The sequence below is a fragment of the Peromyscus eremicus genome, chromosome 1 (genome assembly GCF_949786415.1).
Source record: "Peromyscus eremicus chromosome 1, PerEre_H2_v1, whole genome shotgun sequence".
Classification (NCBI taxonomy): Eukaryota; Metazoa; Chordata; class Mammalia; order Rodentia; family Cricetidae; genus Peromyscus; species Peromyscus eremicus.
The window spans coordinates 72103950-72120493 of record NC_081416.1 but is presented as its reverse complement, the minus strand read 5'-3'; the positions used below and the strand labels follow the sequence as shown (position 1 = coordinate 72120493).

Sequence of the window (16544 nt, the reverse complement as noted above, 5' to 3'; positions counted from 1 at the left end):
GCCAGAGGATATAACGGTGTCTTAAGTATAAAGCATAGGCCAAGTCACATCAAAAAATATTTGACCATTTTTAACCTACAAAAATCCAATTTCATTTGGCACAACCTATCTGTTGGCTTGGCCAGCTAATTTTATAACTAAAACATTACAAAACAAAACAAAACAAAACAAAAAACACTATGATAATCTATGAGGCACTGACAATCTAATTAAAACTTTTATTGGAACAGGACTAGAAAAAGAACCATACCCCCCCCAAGAGACAATAAAGACAATTATTTGTGAATATGGCAGTGAATTTTCTTTAATCAAAGACAACCATGACAAATCCATTAACTATCAAAAGCTACATTTTACTGAAAACAATCTTCATCTTTAAAAACATTTAATCATACATATATACAATATATGCTGCTTTCCTTTCAGGATTTCATTATTGCCTTCAGTTCTAAAAAATAAAATGAAATAAAAGATAGCTGGTTAACGGCTGACACAGTATATACATACATGCAATCTAGTGACTAGCCCCTTGTCAGTGAGTAGGACCCGGTTAAGCCACTGTGCTCAGACAGTTCCCTTTCCTTCAAGATAGTCTGACAGAGGTAAGCTATCTTGAAACAAAAGAATATACACTGAGGTTATATAAAGTACTTTAAAAGCTCATTTTAGTTCTCAAAATGAGAGAAAATTGAAGCTAAAAAACTATTAAGTCCTTTTATAGACAGACTTACAGATAAAATAAACGTGTACTAAAATGAAATGACTCCACAAGGTTTTAAATTGAGGGGCAGGGCCAACAGATTCAAGGTCATTTCCACCCACTATCATCTCCAGTACAGAATACCACATCATTCACTACGATTTCAAAAATCTTCCCCTCTGTAAGAAATGTTTTTTTCCCTAGCATTATTCATTTCAGAAATGTCCGTTTATGAGCATCCCTCTAAGGTCACTGGAGCCTTATCTTCCTTTTCTGCTTTGTGTTCATTAAATAAAGACATCTAACAGAGCAGCGAACAACGCCGGGGAGGATTCCATACCATTCATCCACGGTTAGGTGAAAACAGACTGATAGAGTTCTCCTGCACTGCTCTTTCATCTACAGACCTTAAGAACACCAAAGTAAGGAATCCTGAGGGACAGCCACCGGCAGCCTACCTCCTGCCTTCCTTACCAGTTACAGTTCTAGGAATGGGACACTAGAGGGAGGCAAACCCCAAACTTCACGGGAATGAGGAACTACTATAGCTTGGGTTGCCTAATAAAATTTTAACACAACTGTGTGGCTGTCGTGTAGGAAATGTTACCTTCAGCTGGCATCAGGCACTTAGTCGCTGCTGGCTCTGACTCAGAGAGATCACAGGCTCAGAAATCTCAAAGGTCTTCACAATCTCCTGGTCGGAAACAGGAACATTCAGGCAGTGAGTTTATAGCAGACGAAGTCACAGTCAGAACTGCACTGCAGGGCCTTACCTCCCAGTCACGGTAACTCAGGGCTATAATGCCTTGACTCCTAATTTGCGTGTTTTGTTCAATTCCCTCATTTTCTTCGTTAATCACTGGCTCTGTTTGAAAGACAAAGTTTCCAAACATCATCAATCAGAACAGGTAACTTTATAGGAGTGAAGTTTGTCCTGAGAAGAGACTTGTATGTACTTCCCAGAATGCCATGCGTACCTGTGCACTAGCCATTCAGCTAAACCCTAGTGAGCCCCATATGAAACTGAGAACATGTATCAAGTAACTGCAATCAAAGTCCTAAAGGCTCCACCCACGACTTTAGAGGGGCAAGACTAACAGGTAAGCATGAAATAGCCCAGAAGCTCAAGGGAGGGCGCTGGCATCACGGACGAGTGGTTGGAAAGAAGGAAACCACACACAAGACTCCAATTACAAACACTACTAAAATCTAGCACAGTTTATCACTTTGTTTACATCAGATAGTGAATTAATGATATCAATTAATCCATCAGTTTTAAACCACGCTCATATTTTCAGTTAACCAGGAAAGGTACACTATTTGAATTTTTGTTCATATAAATCTTATTAAAATTGGGAACTTATTAGGCATGGTGGCACCTGCTTTTAATCCCAATACCTAGGAGATGGAGACAAGTGGCGCTCTTTGGGCTCAAAGCTAGCATGTTCTACATAGAGAATTCCAGGTTAGCCAGGGATACATGGTCAGACTGTCTCCGTCACAGAATTCCTATGGTTTAAAATAACAACAAAAACAGGCATGGCAGCACAAACCTTTAATCCCTGAACTCAGAAGACAGAGGCAGGTGGATCTCTGTGAGTTAAAGGTCAGCCTGGTCTACAGATCAAGTTCCTAAACAGCCAGAGCTCTATATTGAGAGAGCGTGTCTCCAAAAAGAAATCAAAACCAAAACAAAACAGAAGCTTGTTGTATTTCCAGCACTAAGAAGACTGAGGCAGGAAGACTGAGAGTTTAAGGCCAGCCTGGACTACATAGCAAATTCCAGGCTAGCCTGGGCCATGGAGCAAGACTATCTCAAAAAACAAAACAAAACAAAACAAAAAAACCCCACTTACATTTACTCGAATAAAATACATTTCATAAACTCTTAATATTTTTTAAAACTAACTTTTATGAACATAGTGTAATTTACCTATTATTGGTAGTCGGTCTTGGTCAAGTCTTATTCTTGCAAAACCATCCTAAAACAAAAACATGGTTTGAAACAAACACCAAAATCTAATGCATGAAAAAACTTAATCAGTTAGAAAAATCTGTACTTCGGACACCCAAAATTTACCCAAACTTACAGACAAAACTTTTCTCACATCTTTCTTCAAAAAAGAGTATTGCTCAGGTTTCGAATGAACTTTTACTGGACAGATTCCACATTGACTTTACTATTATTACTACATTGATTCTTTTTTGGAATGGAGTGGCACTATGGTACACAGATGGAAGTCAGAGCACAACTTGTAAAAGCTGGTTCTCTCATTCCACCGTGTGCATCCTGGGGATCAAACTCAGGTGAGACTTGGCAAGAGTTTTTACCCACTGTGCCAACTCATCAGCCCTCAATCCTAGAAACTCTAAGGAACAACTGTCTTGTTCTTTAATGTTTTATGCATATCCTGTCATATACCTTCCACATTTTATTACACACAGTTCTATCCTTGGGACCACTGGCAAACATGCCTTTGTTGTTTGGGAAAGTACTTGGATAAATATAAGCTTCTGTCTAAATTTAAAAAGCCAAATTCATCTTCCATGTTTAGGAATGCAACATGATGTAAGTCTTAATTCAAACATCTATGGTACACTGATAGGGTTTTGTTTGACTAGTTTTAAATTTTTTCACATTTAATCAGCTACAAAACTACTATAAAGCCCTCCCATAGACCCTTTATTCATATTCCCCAGCTGTTTGGTCACATTTACTTGACTGCTTTCTATGTTATCACATGAGAGATGTGAGGGTGACTGCTAGGACTGTCTCCTTCTGCTTCTTCAGGGCCTGTGTCTTGAGAATAAGCTTATTTTTATATAACACGAAAACCTCAGGAAATGTACCATACTGTAATAGTTCCATATAGCTATACCATTATACTTGGAACTAGAAGTGTTTCGAATTTGGGACTATTTGCATAGATACAATGCGGTGTCTTGGAGATGGGAGCTAATCTAAACATGAAATTCATTTATGCTCCATATATACCTCACACTGCCAGAAGGTCACTTTATACTCTATTTTTAATGGGCCTGCTTTTCAGTTGTGACCAATCATATGCAGTAGTTGTGAAATTTTCCAACTATGTTCTCATGTTTCAAGTTTTGGAGCATTTCAGATTCATATTTTTAAAAACTAAAGGCAAGCCATAAATTTTAGTTCACCTAACATACCAATTAATGTTCTGTTATAATGGACAAATACCTTTATCAGCTTGTGATTTTTAAAAACTAAAGGCAAGCCATAAATTTTAGTTTACCTAACATACCAATCCATGTTCTGCTATAATGGACAAATACCTTTATCAGCTGTGTATCATTTTTAAAACATGTAAAAGATGTTAGAGAAATCTAAAACCTTACCCGTATAATGAAGGAAACATGAAAGATGTTTTCCACTGTACGGGGGAAAGAATGTGGATCAACCACAAAATCAAAAAAGGACATTGGAGTATCAGCTATAGAAGAAAAAAAAAAGAAAAAATAATAATCTTCAAAACACAAAAAATTATTTTTGTTTCACAACAAGCTCTATGCCCTAACATTCACCAGAGACAAGAAGGAACACACAAGCCTCCTGCTGTGGGGAGTAAACTCTTGTGAAGGTCAGTTTGGCATTTCTATTAAAATGGAGATGCTCACTGACCTGGCTGCCTTCCAAAGAGCCCTCCTCAGGAATGATGGCCTAAACATGCCAGTTACACAGAGACTTTCACCTCAGCAGTTTGTACAACAGGAAAATGCAACAAAGAGCCTTTCCAGTGATAAGGATTATTAACTTTATTTATGATAGAGCCATACCATGGGAATCCCTGAAAATAAGGAAAAACTGGATGATATAGAAGAATGTCTACAGTGAAAAGTCATAGTGCAGAAAGTGCCTATCATGATTAGCTTGGGAAAAAAAAGGAAAATGAAAGTAACCTCCAAACCAAAAAACAACAGCATTCATATTTACATGATATAAACAAAAAACTATGAAAACAGGCACCTCATGTTTGACAAGTGACCCTCATGGAAACAGGAGGGAGGTAGATGATACTTTTACTTTATGGGGGCTGGAGACATGGCTCAGAGATTAAGAACACTGGCTGCGCCGGGCGGTGGTGGCGCACGCCTTTAATCCCAGCACTCGGGAGGCAGAGCCAGGCGGATGGGTATCTGTGAGTTCGAGGCCAGCCTGGTCTACAGAGTGAAATCCAGGATAGGCACCAAAACTACAAAGAGAAACCCTGTCTCAAAAAACAAAAAACAAAAAACAAAAAAAAAATGAACACTGACTACTCTTAAAGAGGACCAAGGTTTGGTTCCAGCACTCATAAGACGCAGTCTACAGTTCTAGAGGACCTGACACCCTCTTCTGGCCTCTGAGGGTACTGCATGCACCTGGTACACTTACATATAAGCCCACAATCACTCATACACATAAATCTGCCTAAAAAAAAAACTTAGGGGCTAGAAAGATGGCGTAGCAGTTAAAAGTCACTGTTGCTCTTCTAAAGGACCAGGGTTGGATTCCCAACACCCATGTGGCTGCTCACAACCGCCTGTAACTCCAGCTCCAGAAGATCCAATACCCTCTCTGGCCTCCTGAGGCACCAGGCAGGTATGTCGTATACAGACACATAGGCGGACAAAACAACCATATACATAAAATAAAATAATAAATAATTTAAAAAAAAAGAATGGTTTAAAAAAATAAGTTACTTTATCAACATCCTCATGTGAGGTATTAGGAGAAAAGGTTCATTAAATACATATGACAAAAATAGAGTCGAAATGAGATGTTGTGTCTTATGCCTGTAATTCTAGCACTCTGGAGGCTAAGGCAGGGAGACTGCCATGAGTTTAAGCCAGCCAAGAGTATACTGAGCTAGCTCCAGCCCAGCCTGGGCAATACACTACTTTAAAAGAAAGGAGGAGGAGGAGAATCACAATTAACTCAAATATATGCCACTGAAATACCTTCTAAATAAAATAACCTTATAGAAAGTGGCCCACCCGATAGACACAATGGCTGCACCTTTTAATGTGGTGCCATACTCACGATCTTCTCTAAAGTATGTCTGCAACAATCCCAAGATCCTCTCTACTTCTTTTTCAGTTGCTTCTTGATGAGACTCTTCCATGCATTTCAACTGGGAACGAAAGCCATCGTCACACTCACTCACCCTCACGTCAGTTACTAACCTTTCTCTCTCTGCTGCACATCCCAACTTCAGAGTTTCACTTGGGCCTGCTAGCTTTTAACATGTCTTAAAATTTAGTTTAAAAAAAGTTATCTCACTTGAGTAATATTCTTATATTCTTATTATAGAAGGGTGACATTACCAAACTGCTACCTCAGCTGTCTTAAAACACAAAGTCACAACACAGTAGCTCTTGACTGGACTTGATCTTGACCCACCCATAGGGGACACCTGCCAATATTGGAGACATTCTTGGTTATAGCTGGGGTGGGCGGTGCCATTAGCATCTAGTCAGCAGAGGGCTGACTTCCAACGCCCAGGACAATTCCCTCACAATAAGAATGACCCAGCCCTACATGCTGAGGGCACTAAGGTTTAGGAGAACTGATTAAAACCACAGAAAATGAGTTAAAAGTGCTCAATCCAACAAAACACTGAGACATTTTAAATAAAATATCTAAATGACTAGAACCTGATTCTAGACCCTAACACTTAGATAATTATAACTTTTTTTTTAAGTGGAGTCAGAGTGCTATTATGTAGCTCTGGCTGGCCTGGCCTAGAACTTGCTATGTAAGTCACGCTGGCCTCCAACTCCCAAAGCCTCACCTGCCTTAAAGCTCTGCACCACCACGCCCAACTGCATGTATTTAAGCATAGGTTAGTCTAAAAAGCAGTATCTGAAAAGCAAACCTGAGCAGGCATAGCCCGCTGCTCTTCTATCATGCGAGGTTGTCTCGGACGATCAGTTCGCGGCTTTGGCACAGGGAATTCTCCATGTATTGAACCCAACCTAAGGAAATAGGCTTTCATGTCTTTACTGTTTCCTTTATAAACAACCCCATTCCAATGACTAAAGCAGTTGGTGTAGCATAGTCAAATTCAGACCAGGCATCAGTGAGGAGACTTAGACTGTGACAATCTTCTCTGCTCCATCTGTGTTCCTACAAGAACTCCTTGCGCTTTGTCAATCAGATACTCTCTCATGCTTTCCTGGTGCTCTGGGCAGCAGTAAAGCCACTGAATGCACCTGTGGAATCTTTCCAACTAGCCTCTTACCTGTCACACAAAGGCGACTTTTAAGATCAGAAAGGTGAGTACATGGGTCTGGGTATGTCTGAGTAGCAGTTCACAGCTGAGGACTACTGAGCACCCCTATCATGATGGGGTCTTTTCTTTTAAGGCTCTAGTCTCAACAAAAACAAACAAACAAAAAAACCCAACCAACAACAACAAAAACTAACCCTAATACAGCCTTAAGCTGCAGTAATATATGTATCATGCAGAGTTCAAGGCCCCTAGAATCTAGTTCCATTTGCTCGTTATACTTGAGATGAAAGGATATCATATAGATGGGATGAGATTAATCTGCATATCATCTCAATGTGATAGCTCCTATAATATACTGCTATGAGAGCCTTTCGGCAGAAATATCTACCCAAACACAGAAGAGATCTGGTTGGGAAAACTGATCATTTACTGGTATTCCCTCTGGAAAAGTTACTGGAGGCATCCAGGTTGGGACCAAGGGGTAAGTAGAGTTCACCAGAAATATGAGGGGAAGGACATCAGTGGGTGAGGGAACACAGTATGCAGACAGAGTTGTAAACACTGCATATGGCTAGAAACTGAGCTGGATGATGCCAAAGGCTAAGACTTTCCCTTGATACGCCAGGACTCAAGACCTATTAGCACTAAACAAAAAACAGACTTGGATTTTATCACATCATTAAGAAAAGGGTGGTCTTTATACAATAGTTCTGGACATGTGAGTTGCCAGAAGGCATGTTATAGATGCCTGGGCCAGGACACAGCCCTGCTACAACCCAAGCTCCAAAGCTGTCTAACACAGACTCTACCAATCTCAGGCTTAAAGGAATTTGAGACCAGTAGCCCGGAGCTTTGGGAAGGAAGGACTCGAACACACTGGACAGCTACCCCAGGGAAAAGACCTACCAGGAAAGAAAGGCTAGGCACTTGAAGGCTGTCTTTAAAGCAGCAGCAAGAGCCATCCCTGGTTTTGCCAGAGGCGGGACTAGATTAGCCACCGTCATTTCCTAAATTGAGACAATGAGCTGGGCAAGTGAGTGATCATGCAAAGGATGCTGGAATAAATGGCCCTGACATAAACTGCCATAATGTCAACATACCCCCAGTAGGAGCCTTCATCCTCCAGCACGGTAACAAACTCAGGGGTAATAAACAGAACCAGAAACACGCCGCAGACCTCCAACCCCTGAGCTAGGCAGCAAACAAGCAGAGAGCACCATGGTAGGGTCCTGCCCCACGGCCTCCCTGCTAAGGGGGACAGAGACCCGTTGATTCCAGTTACGTTTACGTTTACAGCCATCTGTCCAAGGGGAGCCAGTCCCTGAACAATGGCTTCATGACTGTGACCTCTTTTACTACTTAACTATCTTTGTCCCTACAATAAAAAACAACTTAAGGTTTACAAATGGCTGGTCTGTTGGATTTTGAAAATAATCTTACAGAAAGTGGAATGTATGGGTTTTATTAAAGGTGTTTTCTGCTGTTTTGCCTGATATTTTCCAGGAATCATAGACAATTAATTCCAAATCAGTTCTATCTTCATCACGGATGAATTCTTCAGCTTCTAGTGGATTTACACCCATATGTGTCAGCTACAGAAAAAAAAATGAAGAAAAAGAATCAGTTAAACTATAGGCAACCATTCACCAAATTTAATAAACAGGCCAGAGGGAGAGCCTATTTTCATACTGGCTCAACTTCTTATTACAAAGATAATTTTACATATAAATTCCTATTCAAAAGTACCTTTCATTGTAAGAAAATATTCCTCAATATACTTAGAAGAACATTTGGTGAAGACAGCGAGATGATTTAGCTTAACAGTTCTCAACCAGGGCGATTTGCCCCTAGGGGGTCTTTTGGCAATACAAAACATTTTCGAGTCAGTAACTGACATGCTGTGGCACCTAGTGGGTAGAAGCCAGAGAAACTGTCCTACAGTGCACAGTAGAAGCATTCAATACAGAGATGTACCCAGCCCAAATTATCACTGGTGCTGAGGCCGAGAAACCCATTCCTTTCCATCCCAGCCTAAGGGGCTTGAGAATGGCAGGCATTAAGCTCATAGGGGCCTACTGGAGCACAAGCAGCTCCATCGGGAGCAAAACTATACTAGCAGGGAAACTGAAGACCCCACACGAAACACTCCAGTACGGAACCGGAAGTTCAGCTGGCTCTGAGATCCCAGTGACTGGCCAACTTCCTAGAAGGGATCTCAGTATACCCAGAGAGCAGTAACACACAAGAAGAGATTTCTAACAGTCTCTTTTCCTGAGGAGACTTGGCAACGAGTCAAACAATTCTCTTGTCTCTCTTTTACAGAAGTGTATTATTACAGCCAGGTGGAGTGGGTATTATATTTGTTTCTTAGGAAAGAAGATGTTTATTGTATGAGGCTGTGATATGCCTAAAAGTTCTTAAGTTAAAGTAGCAGTAGTATATATAAACAATAACTAGAAAGCCCTCAAAGCAACCAGACTTTGAAGGGAAAAAAACAGCAAGCATCTGCTCAGAGGGGGCAACTGGCTCTCCTCCACTCTTCTGCCATCCAGTCCAAAGGGCCTTACTATGTAGGCCTGGCTGGCCTGGAACTAGATGCGAGGCTGGCTGGAACTCAGAGATCCACCTGTCTCTGCCACCCTTGGAGAGCTGGGATTAGAGGCGAGGGCCACCACACCCAGTCTTTTCCTTAGTGTCGGATTTGGGATGTTATACTGGAAAGGCTTCCCCAGCCAGACGGCTTTAAGACTAACTTATTGTGACGTTATTTAAAGGTTAAAGCATAACCTATTTTTTATTTTAAAAATACTTATCATGTGCACACTAGTCAGAATTTCCAAAATACACTGTACTTCACCATTTTTATTTTAAGAAAACATTAAATCTTAATATTGGGTATTAAATCAAGGGCTTATGCATGCTAGGCAAGAGCTATACTATTAAACTACACCCCCACGCCCCTTTTTCTGCAATTTTTATTTTAAGAGAGGGCCTCTCTATTATAACTCAGTCTTGCAATCCTCCTGCTTCAGGTTCCCAAGTAGCTGGGATTACAGGTGTGTCCTAGCACACACCGCTTAAGGCATCCTAATAACCATTTAAGCATAAAAACACTGTCTAAAATTCAGTGTTTAGCTGGGTGTGGTAACACATGCCTTTAATCCCAGCATGCAGAAGACAGAGGCAGGCAGATCTCTGTGAGTTCCAGGTCTGTCTGGTTTACACAGTGAGTTCCAGCACAGCCAGAACTACATAGAGACCCTGTCTCAAAAATAAACAAACAAAAAAACCAGAGACTCTATTCTTTTTTTTTTTTTTTTTTTTGACACATCCATCAGAAAAGTTTTAAAATTTCAGGTACCGGGCTGGAGAGATGGCTCAGAGGTTAAGAGCACTGACTGCTCTTCCAGAGGTCCTGAGTTCAATTCCCAGCAACCACATGGTGGCTCACAACCATTTGTAATGAGATCTGGCACCCTCTTCTGTATATATAATAAATAAATCTAAAAAAAAAAAAAAAATTTCAGGTACCAACTATTCAAGCTTGTTAAGAGGCAAAGGTGGGTAAATTTAAAACTAAATTAAATACAAAACCACCATCCTATTTATATGGTTCTAAAATCTTTTCCAAGACAGAGTATGTCCACACAACAAGGCTTAATTCATCTCCAACCCACATCTACCCTGAGCGCCCCCAAGCCCCACCTCTGCAGTGTGAGCTCTGGTCCAGCCTAGGACAGATGACCCAGAATGACCCAGACACTTCTGAAGTAACTGAGGAAGTGGCCATTAATAAACAACCAGAGCACCCGGAGTCTTAGAAGAGGGAGCCACGAGGTTTCAAATGGCTCAAAGCCCCCACCCTAGATCCCTCCACACAGCTCAACTTTGATCTGTTCATTTCCTAAAACCTCCTTGGAGGACTCTGAGACCAAAAAAAAAAAAAAAAAAAAAGAATAAAAAGGAAACAAAGTAAAACCCATCTGCAAAGTGATATAAGCAGGTAGATAATTGCATAAGAAGATGTTTTCAAGAAGCATTTAATTAAACTTCCGCAGCTTGGAACTTACTAGAGTTTCCACGTATCTTAACATATCAAATGAGCTCAGGTCAGAGCGCAGCTGTTTGGCTTTCTCTTTGCCCAGGTCTGAAGCCAGAACAAGAAACTGGGCATCTAGAACTGCTTCTCTTGCTCGTGAGACTGTAGAGCAAGAAATACATGTTAAGAAACACACACAATCCACAGATATTCCCCCAAATTTCCAAGCACCTATTAGTACCCTTCCACTGGGCCAAAATAAGCCTCAGTAGGCTGGAAGCAGACCCATGGACTTCTAAAAACCAGTTCCCTCCCCATCTTACTAAAATCTCAATCACTGCTAACCAGTCTTCCTTAAAGCTTACTCTCTAGTTTTCATATTACTGGTCACTGAACCAGAATCTTAATTTTTATTTCTTTTAGATGTATTTATGTATATGAGTGTTTTGCCTACATGTATGTACTCGCAGCATGTGTGAGCCTGATGCCCATGGGGATCAGAAGTGGTCAACATGTCCCCTGGAACTGGAGTTACGGACAGTCATGAGCCGTCACATCTTCTGCCAACCCAGGTCTTCGGCAAGAGCAGCCAGTGCTTTTAACTGCTGAGCCATCTCTCCAGCCCCCACGAACCACAATCTCTTTTTTTTTTTTGGTTTTTCAAGGCAGGGTTTCTCTGTGTAGCTTTGCGCCTTTCCTGGGACTCACTTGGTAGTCCAGGCTGGCCTCGAACTCACAGAGATCCGCCTGGCTCTGCCTCCCGAGTGCTGGGATTAAAGGCGTGCGCCACCGCCGCCCGGCTTGAACCACAATCTCTTATTAACTCCAGTATAACAAAACTTCTGTCGTGCATAACACATATCTCTTTGACTAACACATTCTTTGTTGTTGTTGTTGTTGTTGTTGTTGTTTTGAGACAGGGTTTCCCTGGGTAGCCCTGGCTGTCCTCAGACTTAGAGATCCACCTGCCTTTGCTTGGGATTAAAGGCATGCACCACCACTGCCCGGTGACTAACATTTTCTAATCACCACCCTCATCTGAACTGATGTAACTCAAATGGAATGTCCACTACAGGTGGAGAGAGATGATACAAAGTCTACGGTGGTGAAAAATTGTTCAACTGAAGAACACAGAAGAGCTAAGGGTGCTGGGTTTAACAGCCCCTATCCTATGGGTCTCTGAGAATTTCAAATAGTCGTCTAGAAAAACTCTCATGTAAATCAAGATAAACCAACCCTGACAGATTCAAACAGAAATGCCCAGCATGCCCCTCAAGACCACTTTCATTTGAGGCACTGAGTTCCTTAATAATCCTCACAAAAATAGCAAACATACGTCTACGAAACTTGCTGACTCTGGCTTCTGTTTTTATCCATCACGTTTCTTCAAAGAAGGCAAGATTCTAATCACTTCAAGAGTCACTACAAAGCTGGGCAGTCATGGCGCACGCCTTTAATCCCAGCACTCTGGAGACAGAGGCAGGTGGATCTCTGTGAGTTCGAGGCCAGCCTGGTCTACAGAGTGAGTTCGAGGACAGGCACCAAAACTACACAGAGAAACCCTGTCTCCAAAAACCAAAAAAGAAAAAAAAAGAAAAAGAAAAAGAAAAAGAAACAAATAGTCACGGCAGAAGTGGCAGTAAGAGAAAGGGGAAGCAGATGCTGGCTGCTGGACTCTCATCTACACACCTCTTGCCCAACATCCCCAGCGGCCACCGCTAGGAAAGCGCAAACATCCTGTCTAGCCGAGAGCAAGTTCGCTACAGAATTAAAACAGGTGTCACAGCCACGGATGCCAAGCAGAGAAAGCCTTGAGGCCCAGTTAAGTGAATAATTTTGTCTTCTGCTTTAAACATGGGCAGTAACCGAGGGAGGTGACATGTGGATGAAGTCAGTCAGACGGACAGTAGACAGCAGGGGAGTAAATAGCAATCACCAGGAGGGAACTGTGAGTCAAGGCTAGGGGCGGAAGAGAAAGCTTACCAGTGGAGAAGGGGTCTACTCCAGGGAGAAGTTCTGGAGGTGATTCCGTGTGGAGACCACACCTCCAGAAGGGGAACTGTAAGGGAGGCCACGGCCAGAGCAAGGAAGAAGGCACCACACACTGAGGTAACACTGAAACAACCAGGCAGACCAGGCAACCAGAAGTAAATGGGCCTCAGGAACGTGAAGAATGGTGGTTACAGGGAACAAGACAATCCTACGTCACTGCAGTTGCCCCTTTCTGTTCCCAGGGCAGTGAGAGGGGGCTGAAGAGGGCATGGTCTGCGTAGCCGTCCTGGGGCACGCCCACCTCCATCACTGGACAACGGCCAAAGCGGTTACCACTACAACCACGCCACTGCTTGTAGTTCAAATCAAGATTGTAGTCGAAAACTCCACGTTCACGGGCTGGAGAGGAGGTTCAGCAGCTAACACACAGAGTACTGCTCTTCCAGAGCCCCTGAGCTTGGTTCCCAACATCCCTGTCAGGCAAATCATAACCCCCACACCCTCCCTGTAACTCCAGCTCCAGGGGAGAATCTGCTGCCCTCTCTGGCCACCACAGAAACGGCACTGGTGTGCACAAATCCACATACGCTCGGAATTGACAACAAACAAACAAAAAAACAACTCCCAGGAGCCAGACTGCAACACTCTAAAGAGCATGCTTCCCCCCAACTGCCTCCCACCACATACAATGAATGTATTGTGGACATGACCACCTCCACTAGGTTACAGGTGGATGAACAGCTAAGAGAGCAGAGATGAGAAGGCCGGGAACAGAACCAGGATGTCTGAGGCTAGCTGCATTCTTCTCTAATTCATCTACTCAGTAAACGGAACACACATATAAAGCTCTCAAATTCGGATCAGCAAAAGAATCATAGGAAGAGACTTCTTTTCTTGTTCTTTGGTTTTGGTTTCTGAGACAGGGTTTCTCCGTGTAGCCCTGGCTGGCCTCGAACTCACTGGGATCCGCCTGCCTCTGTCTTCTGAAAGTGCTGAGATTCAAGGCGTGTGCCACCACCTCCAGAGTGCCGGACCCAACTCATGGAAAAGGCTTCTTAATACAGATTGTATGACTCCTCCCCAACTCCCAGAAAGTCATGAAGAACCCTTAAGTATATGCTGAGCCAATCAGTAAATACACAGTGAAAGTAATATTGTCGCTAAAATGGAAAAGGTTCTGGACCTGTTGGGTGCACTAAAGGGGAATTGTGGAATGACAATAATTTGTTTCTATAAAAGTAATTCAGTGAGTACAAGCTATGACAACATATTTAAAAAAATCACCAATTACCTTCATTGAACAGAGTGTTGGCCTCTTCAAGGACCTCTGTTAATTTGTCACCAGCATTCAGTATGTCCTCCCGGTTTTCTATTTAAAAAAATACAAACTTAGGGAATTGTGCTCACCCTTCACTAACCAGTAGCTGACAATTGTCACTTACAGCAGTGAAGCCAAGTCCCACCCCTACTTCCTGGGTAAATATTTCTTATCTTTGTAACCAAGTTGTACAGAAAAGAGGTAATGCTTACTGTTTCAAGCGACTTGAACTATTGTGTTTTGTTCACAAGGCCAGGAGGACAACTTCGGTGTCTTTCCCTCAGCTCGCCATCACCGTTGCCTTTTCAGACAGGGTCTCACTAACCTGGAACTAGCCAAGTAAGCTGGGCGAGCTGACAGGGGGACCCAGGGGCTCTGCTTCCCCGGAGCTGAGGATACACGTTTGCACCACTAGCTCGACATTTTTGGGTGGGTTCTGGGGCTCTAACTCAGGTCATCACGCTTCCAGGAGAAGCACTCGCCTATTCAGTCATCTCCCGAGCCCTCCAACTTGAACTTTTAACAGGAAAGACTTGCTCCCTTTAACCTTAATCAAACGGGCCGACTTTTCCGCTCCCCCATACAGGGGATGGATTAAGAAGCGGTTGTCAAATTTAGCAAGCAACAGGGTCACCTGAAGAACCACGCAACAAACGCATGGTCCTACCCCGTATTTCTGATACAGTGAATCCGAGATGGGTAAGGAAACGTATATTTTAACAATCCCGAGGGACTCCGTAGCTCAGGCGCCCACTCTGGATTCAACAATAACAAAAAGCACCTGGGGCTTATTCTGCTTGTCTTCCCTACTGCCCGGCTGAGCTCAAGCAAGTCACCACCAGATCTGACCTCCCGCGTTTCCAACCAGCAACAGGGCACCTGCCTGCCCGGCGCCAAGGTCGTGTAGGGTACACTGAGTAAACAAACGAAGGCGCGCAGCCACAAGCCCGCGCGGACCGGCCTGCGCCCACACCTCCCGCCGCCCTCCCGGGCCACGGAACGCCGCCGGCCCGCGCAGCCCCAAAGCGCCACCTTACGTTGGACGGAGTTGATGAGAGCGCGGTACTGATGGCGGATCTGGCGGCACAGGCCCTGGTCGTACTCGGCCTCCAAGCAGGCCGGGTCTATCATCTCGTCCCCGGAATCAGACGGCTCGGTGTCCTCCAAGCTTGGGCGCTCCGCTGCCTCCCTGCGCTCTGGCGCGGCACCGCGGCGGGCCAGCGGGGACCGCGAGCGGGAACGGGAGCGGGTGCGATCCCGGTGCGGGTCGCGACCCCGGCCCCGGCCCTCGGACCGGCGGCCGCTACTATCCCCAGACATCGCGCCAATTCGCCTTGCAACTTCGGAGCGGCGGAAGTTCGCGCCAGAAACTGAAACCCCCCGCTGGGCTCGAGCGCCGGCTCCCGGCGCAACGCAGCTCCCCGGCTTGCGCGCGAGCGCACAGCGACCCCTCTGGTGGGAGGTCGGAGGCGGGGCTGGCTGTGTTTGTGCCTGGCAGCGGCTCTCTTTGAGGTCCCTTGACGTTGCTGTGGCTATCATCATTTACTGCACAGTGCAAGCCAGAAACTTAGGACCTTGGCTCCCTGATCCCAGTGCCCACCCCACGTAGCCATGCATCTTTCCAGAGTTCCTTTGGCGACTCTGACCTTGGGGAGGACACAACAGAGTTCCGTGACTATCTGTCTCATAGTAAACTGTTAACCATCCTTCTAAATATCTGCATCACAGCGACATGTTCACAGCTGATTCTCCAACTACAAATACCCTATAACAGGTCTGAGGAAGATAATCATATTCAATGTGGTTTCAAAGATATGTGTATGCATTTCACTCCACATAATTGTGTTCATGCACTGTGCATAGGTGCACATGCATAAGTGTGCATCTGCAAGTGCAGACCAAAGGTTGGCTTCAGAGGTCTTCCTCTATCACTCTCCACATTTTTTTAGATTTGTTTTATGTGTATAAGTGCTTTGTTCTCATGAATGTCGTGTACCAAATGCATTCAGTGCCCTCAGATGTCAGAATAGGACATCCAGACCTCCCCTGGAGTTAAGGAGGATGTGAGCTGCCTTGTGGATGGTAGCAACGGAACCCTAGTCCTCCGCAAGAGCAACAAGAGCTCTTAACCTCTGAATCATCTCTCTAGCCCCACTCTCCACATAGTTTTACCATAAGTATTTCTAGCTGAACCTTGAACTCATAGTTTTGACAAGACTTAGCTAGCCAGCAAGTCCTTGTTGTAGAATA

At 43.8% G+C, this 16544-nt stretch overlaps 1 protein-coding gene across 1 annotated transcript; it reads right to left on the bottom strand.

Moving 5' to 3' along the window:
• Nucleotides 1-286: 286 nt before the first annotated feature.
• Nucleotides 287-15655, bottom strand: Nsmce4a (NSE4 homolog A, SMC5-SMC6 complex component). Its single transcript, XM_059265725.1, has 11 exons — nucleotides 15332-15655; nucleotides 14268-14345; nucleotides 11016-11146; nucleotides 8386-8537; nucleotides 6589-6688; nucleotides 5754-5844; nucleotides 4070-4164; nucleotides 2634-2682; nucleotides 1474-1565; nucleotides 1308-1394; nucleotides 287-448 (listed from the first exon to the last, which is right to left on the bottom strand). The coding sequence occupies exons 1-10, from the start codon at nucleotides 15612-15614 to the stop codon at nucleotides 1320-1322; spliced, it is 1146 nt and encodes a 381-aa protein (XP_059121708.1). The 5' UTR covers nucleotides 15615-15655; the 3' UTR covers nucleotides 287-448; nucleotides 1308-1319.
• Between the last annotated feature and the right edge of the window lie 889 nt (nucleotides 15656-16544).

What these genes read in the sequence shown, in the direction of transcription:
- Nsmce4a (XM_059265725.1), bottom strand. Translation starts at nt 15,614, where the DNA reads ATGTCTGGGGATAGTAGCGGCCGCCGGTCCGAGGGCCGGGGCCGGGGT. An exon ending in ACCCATACATTCCACTTTCT is followed by an intron (nt 6,689 to 8,385) that starts GTAAGATTATTT and finishes CTATTTCCTTAG; the next exon opens with GTTGGGTTCAATACATGGAG. An exon ending in ATGTTTCCTTCATTATACGG is followed by an intron (nt 2,683 to 4,069) that starts GTAAGGTTTTAG and finishes TTTTTGTTTTAG; the next exon opens with GATGGTTTTGCAAGAATAAG.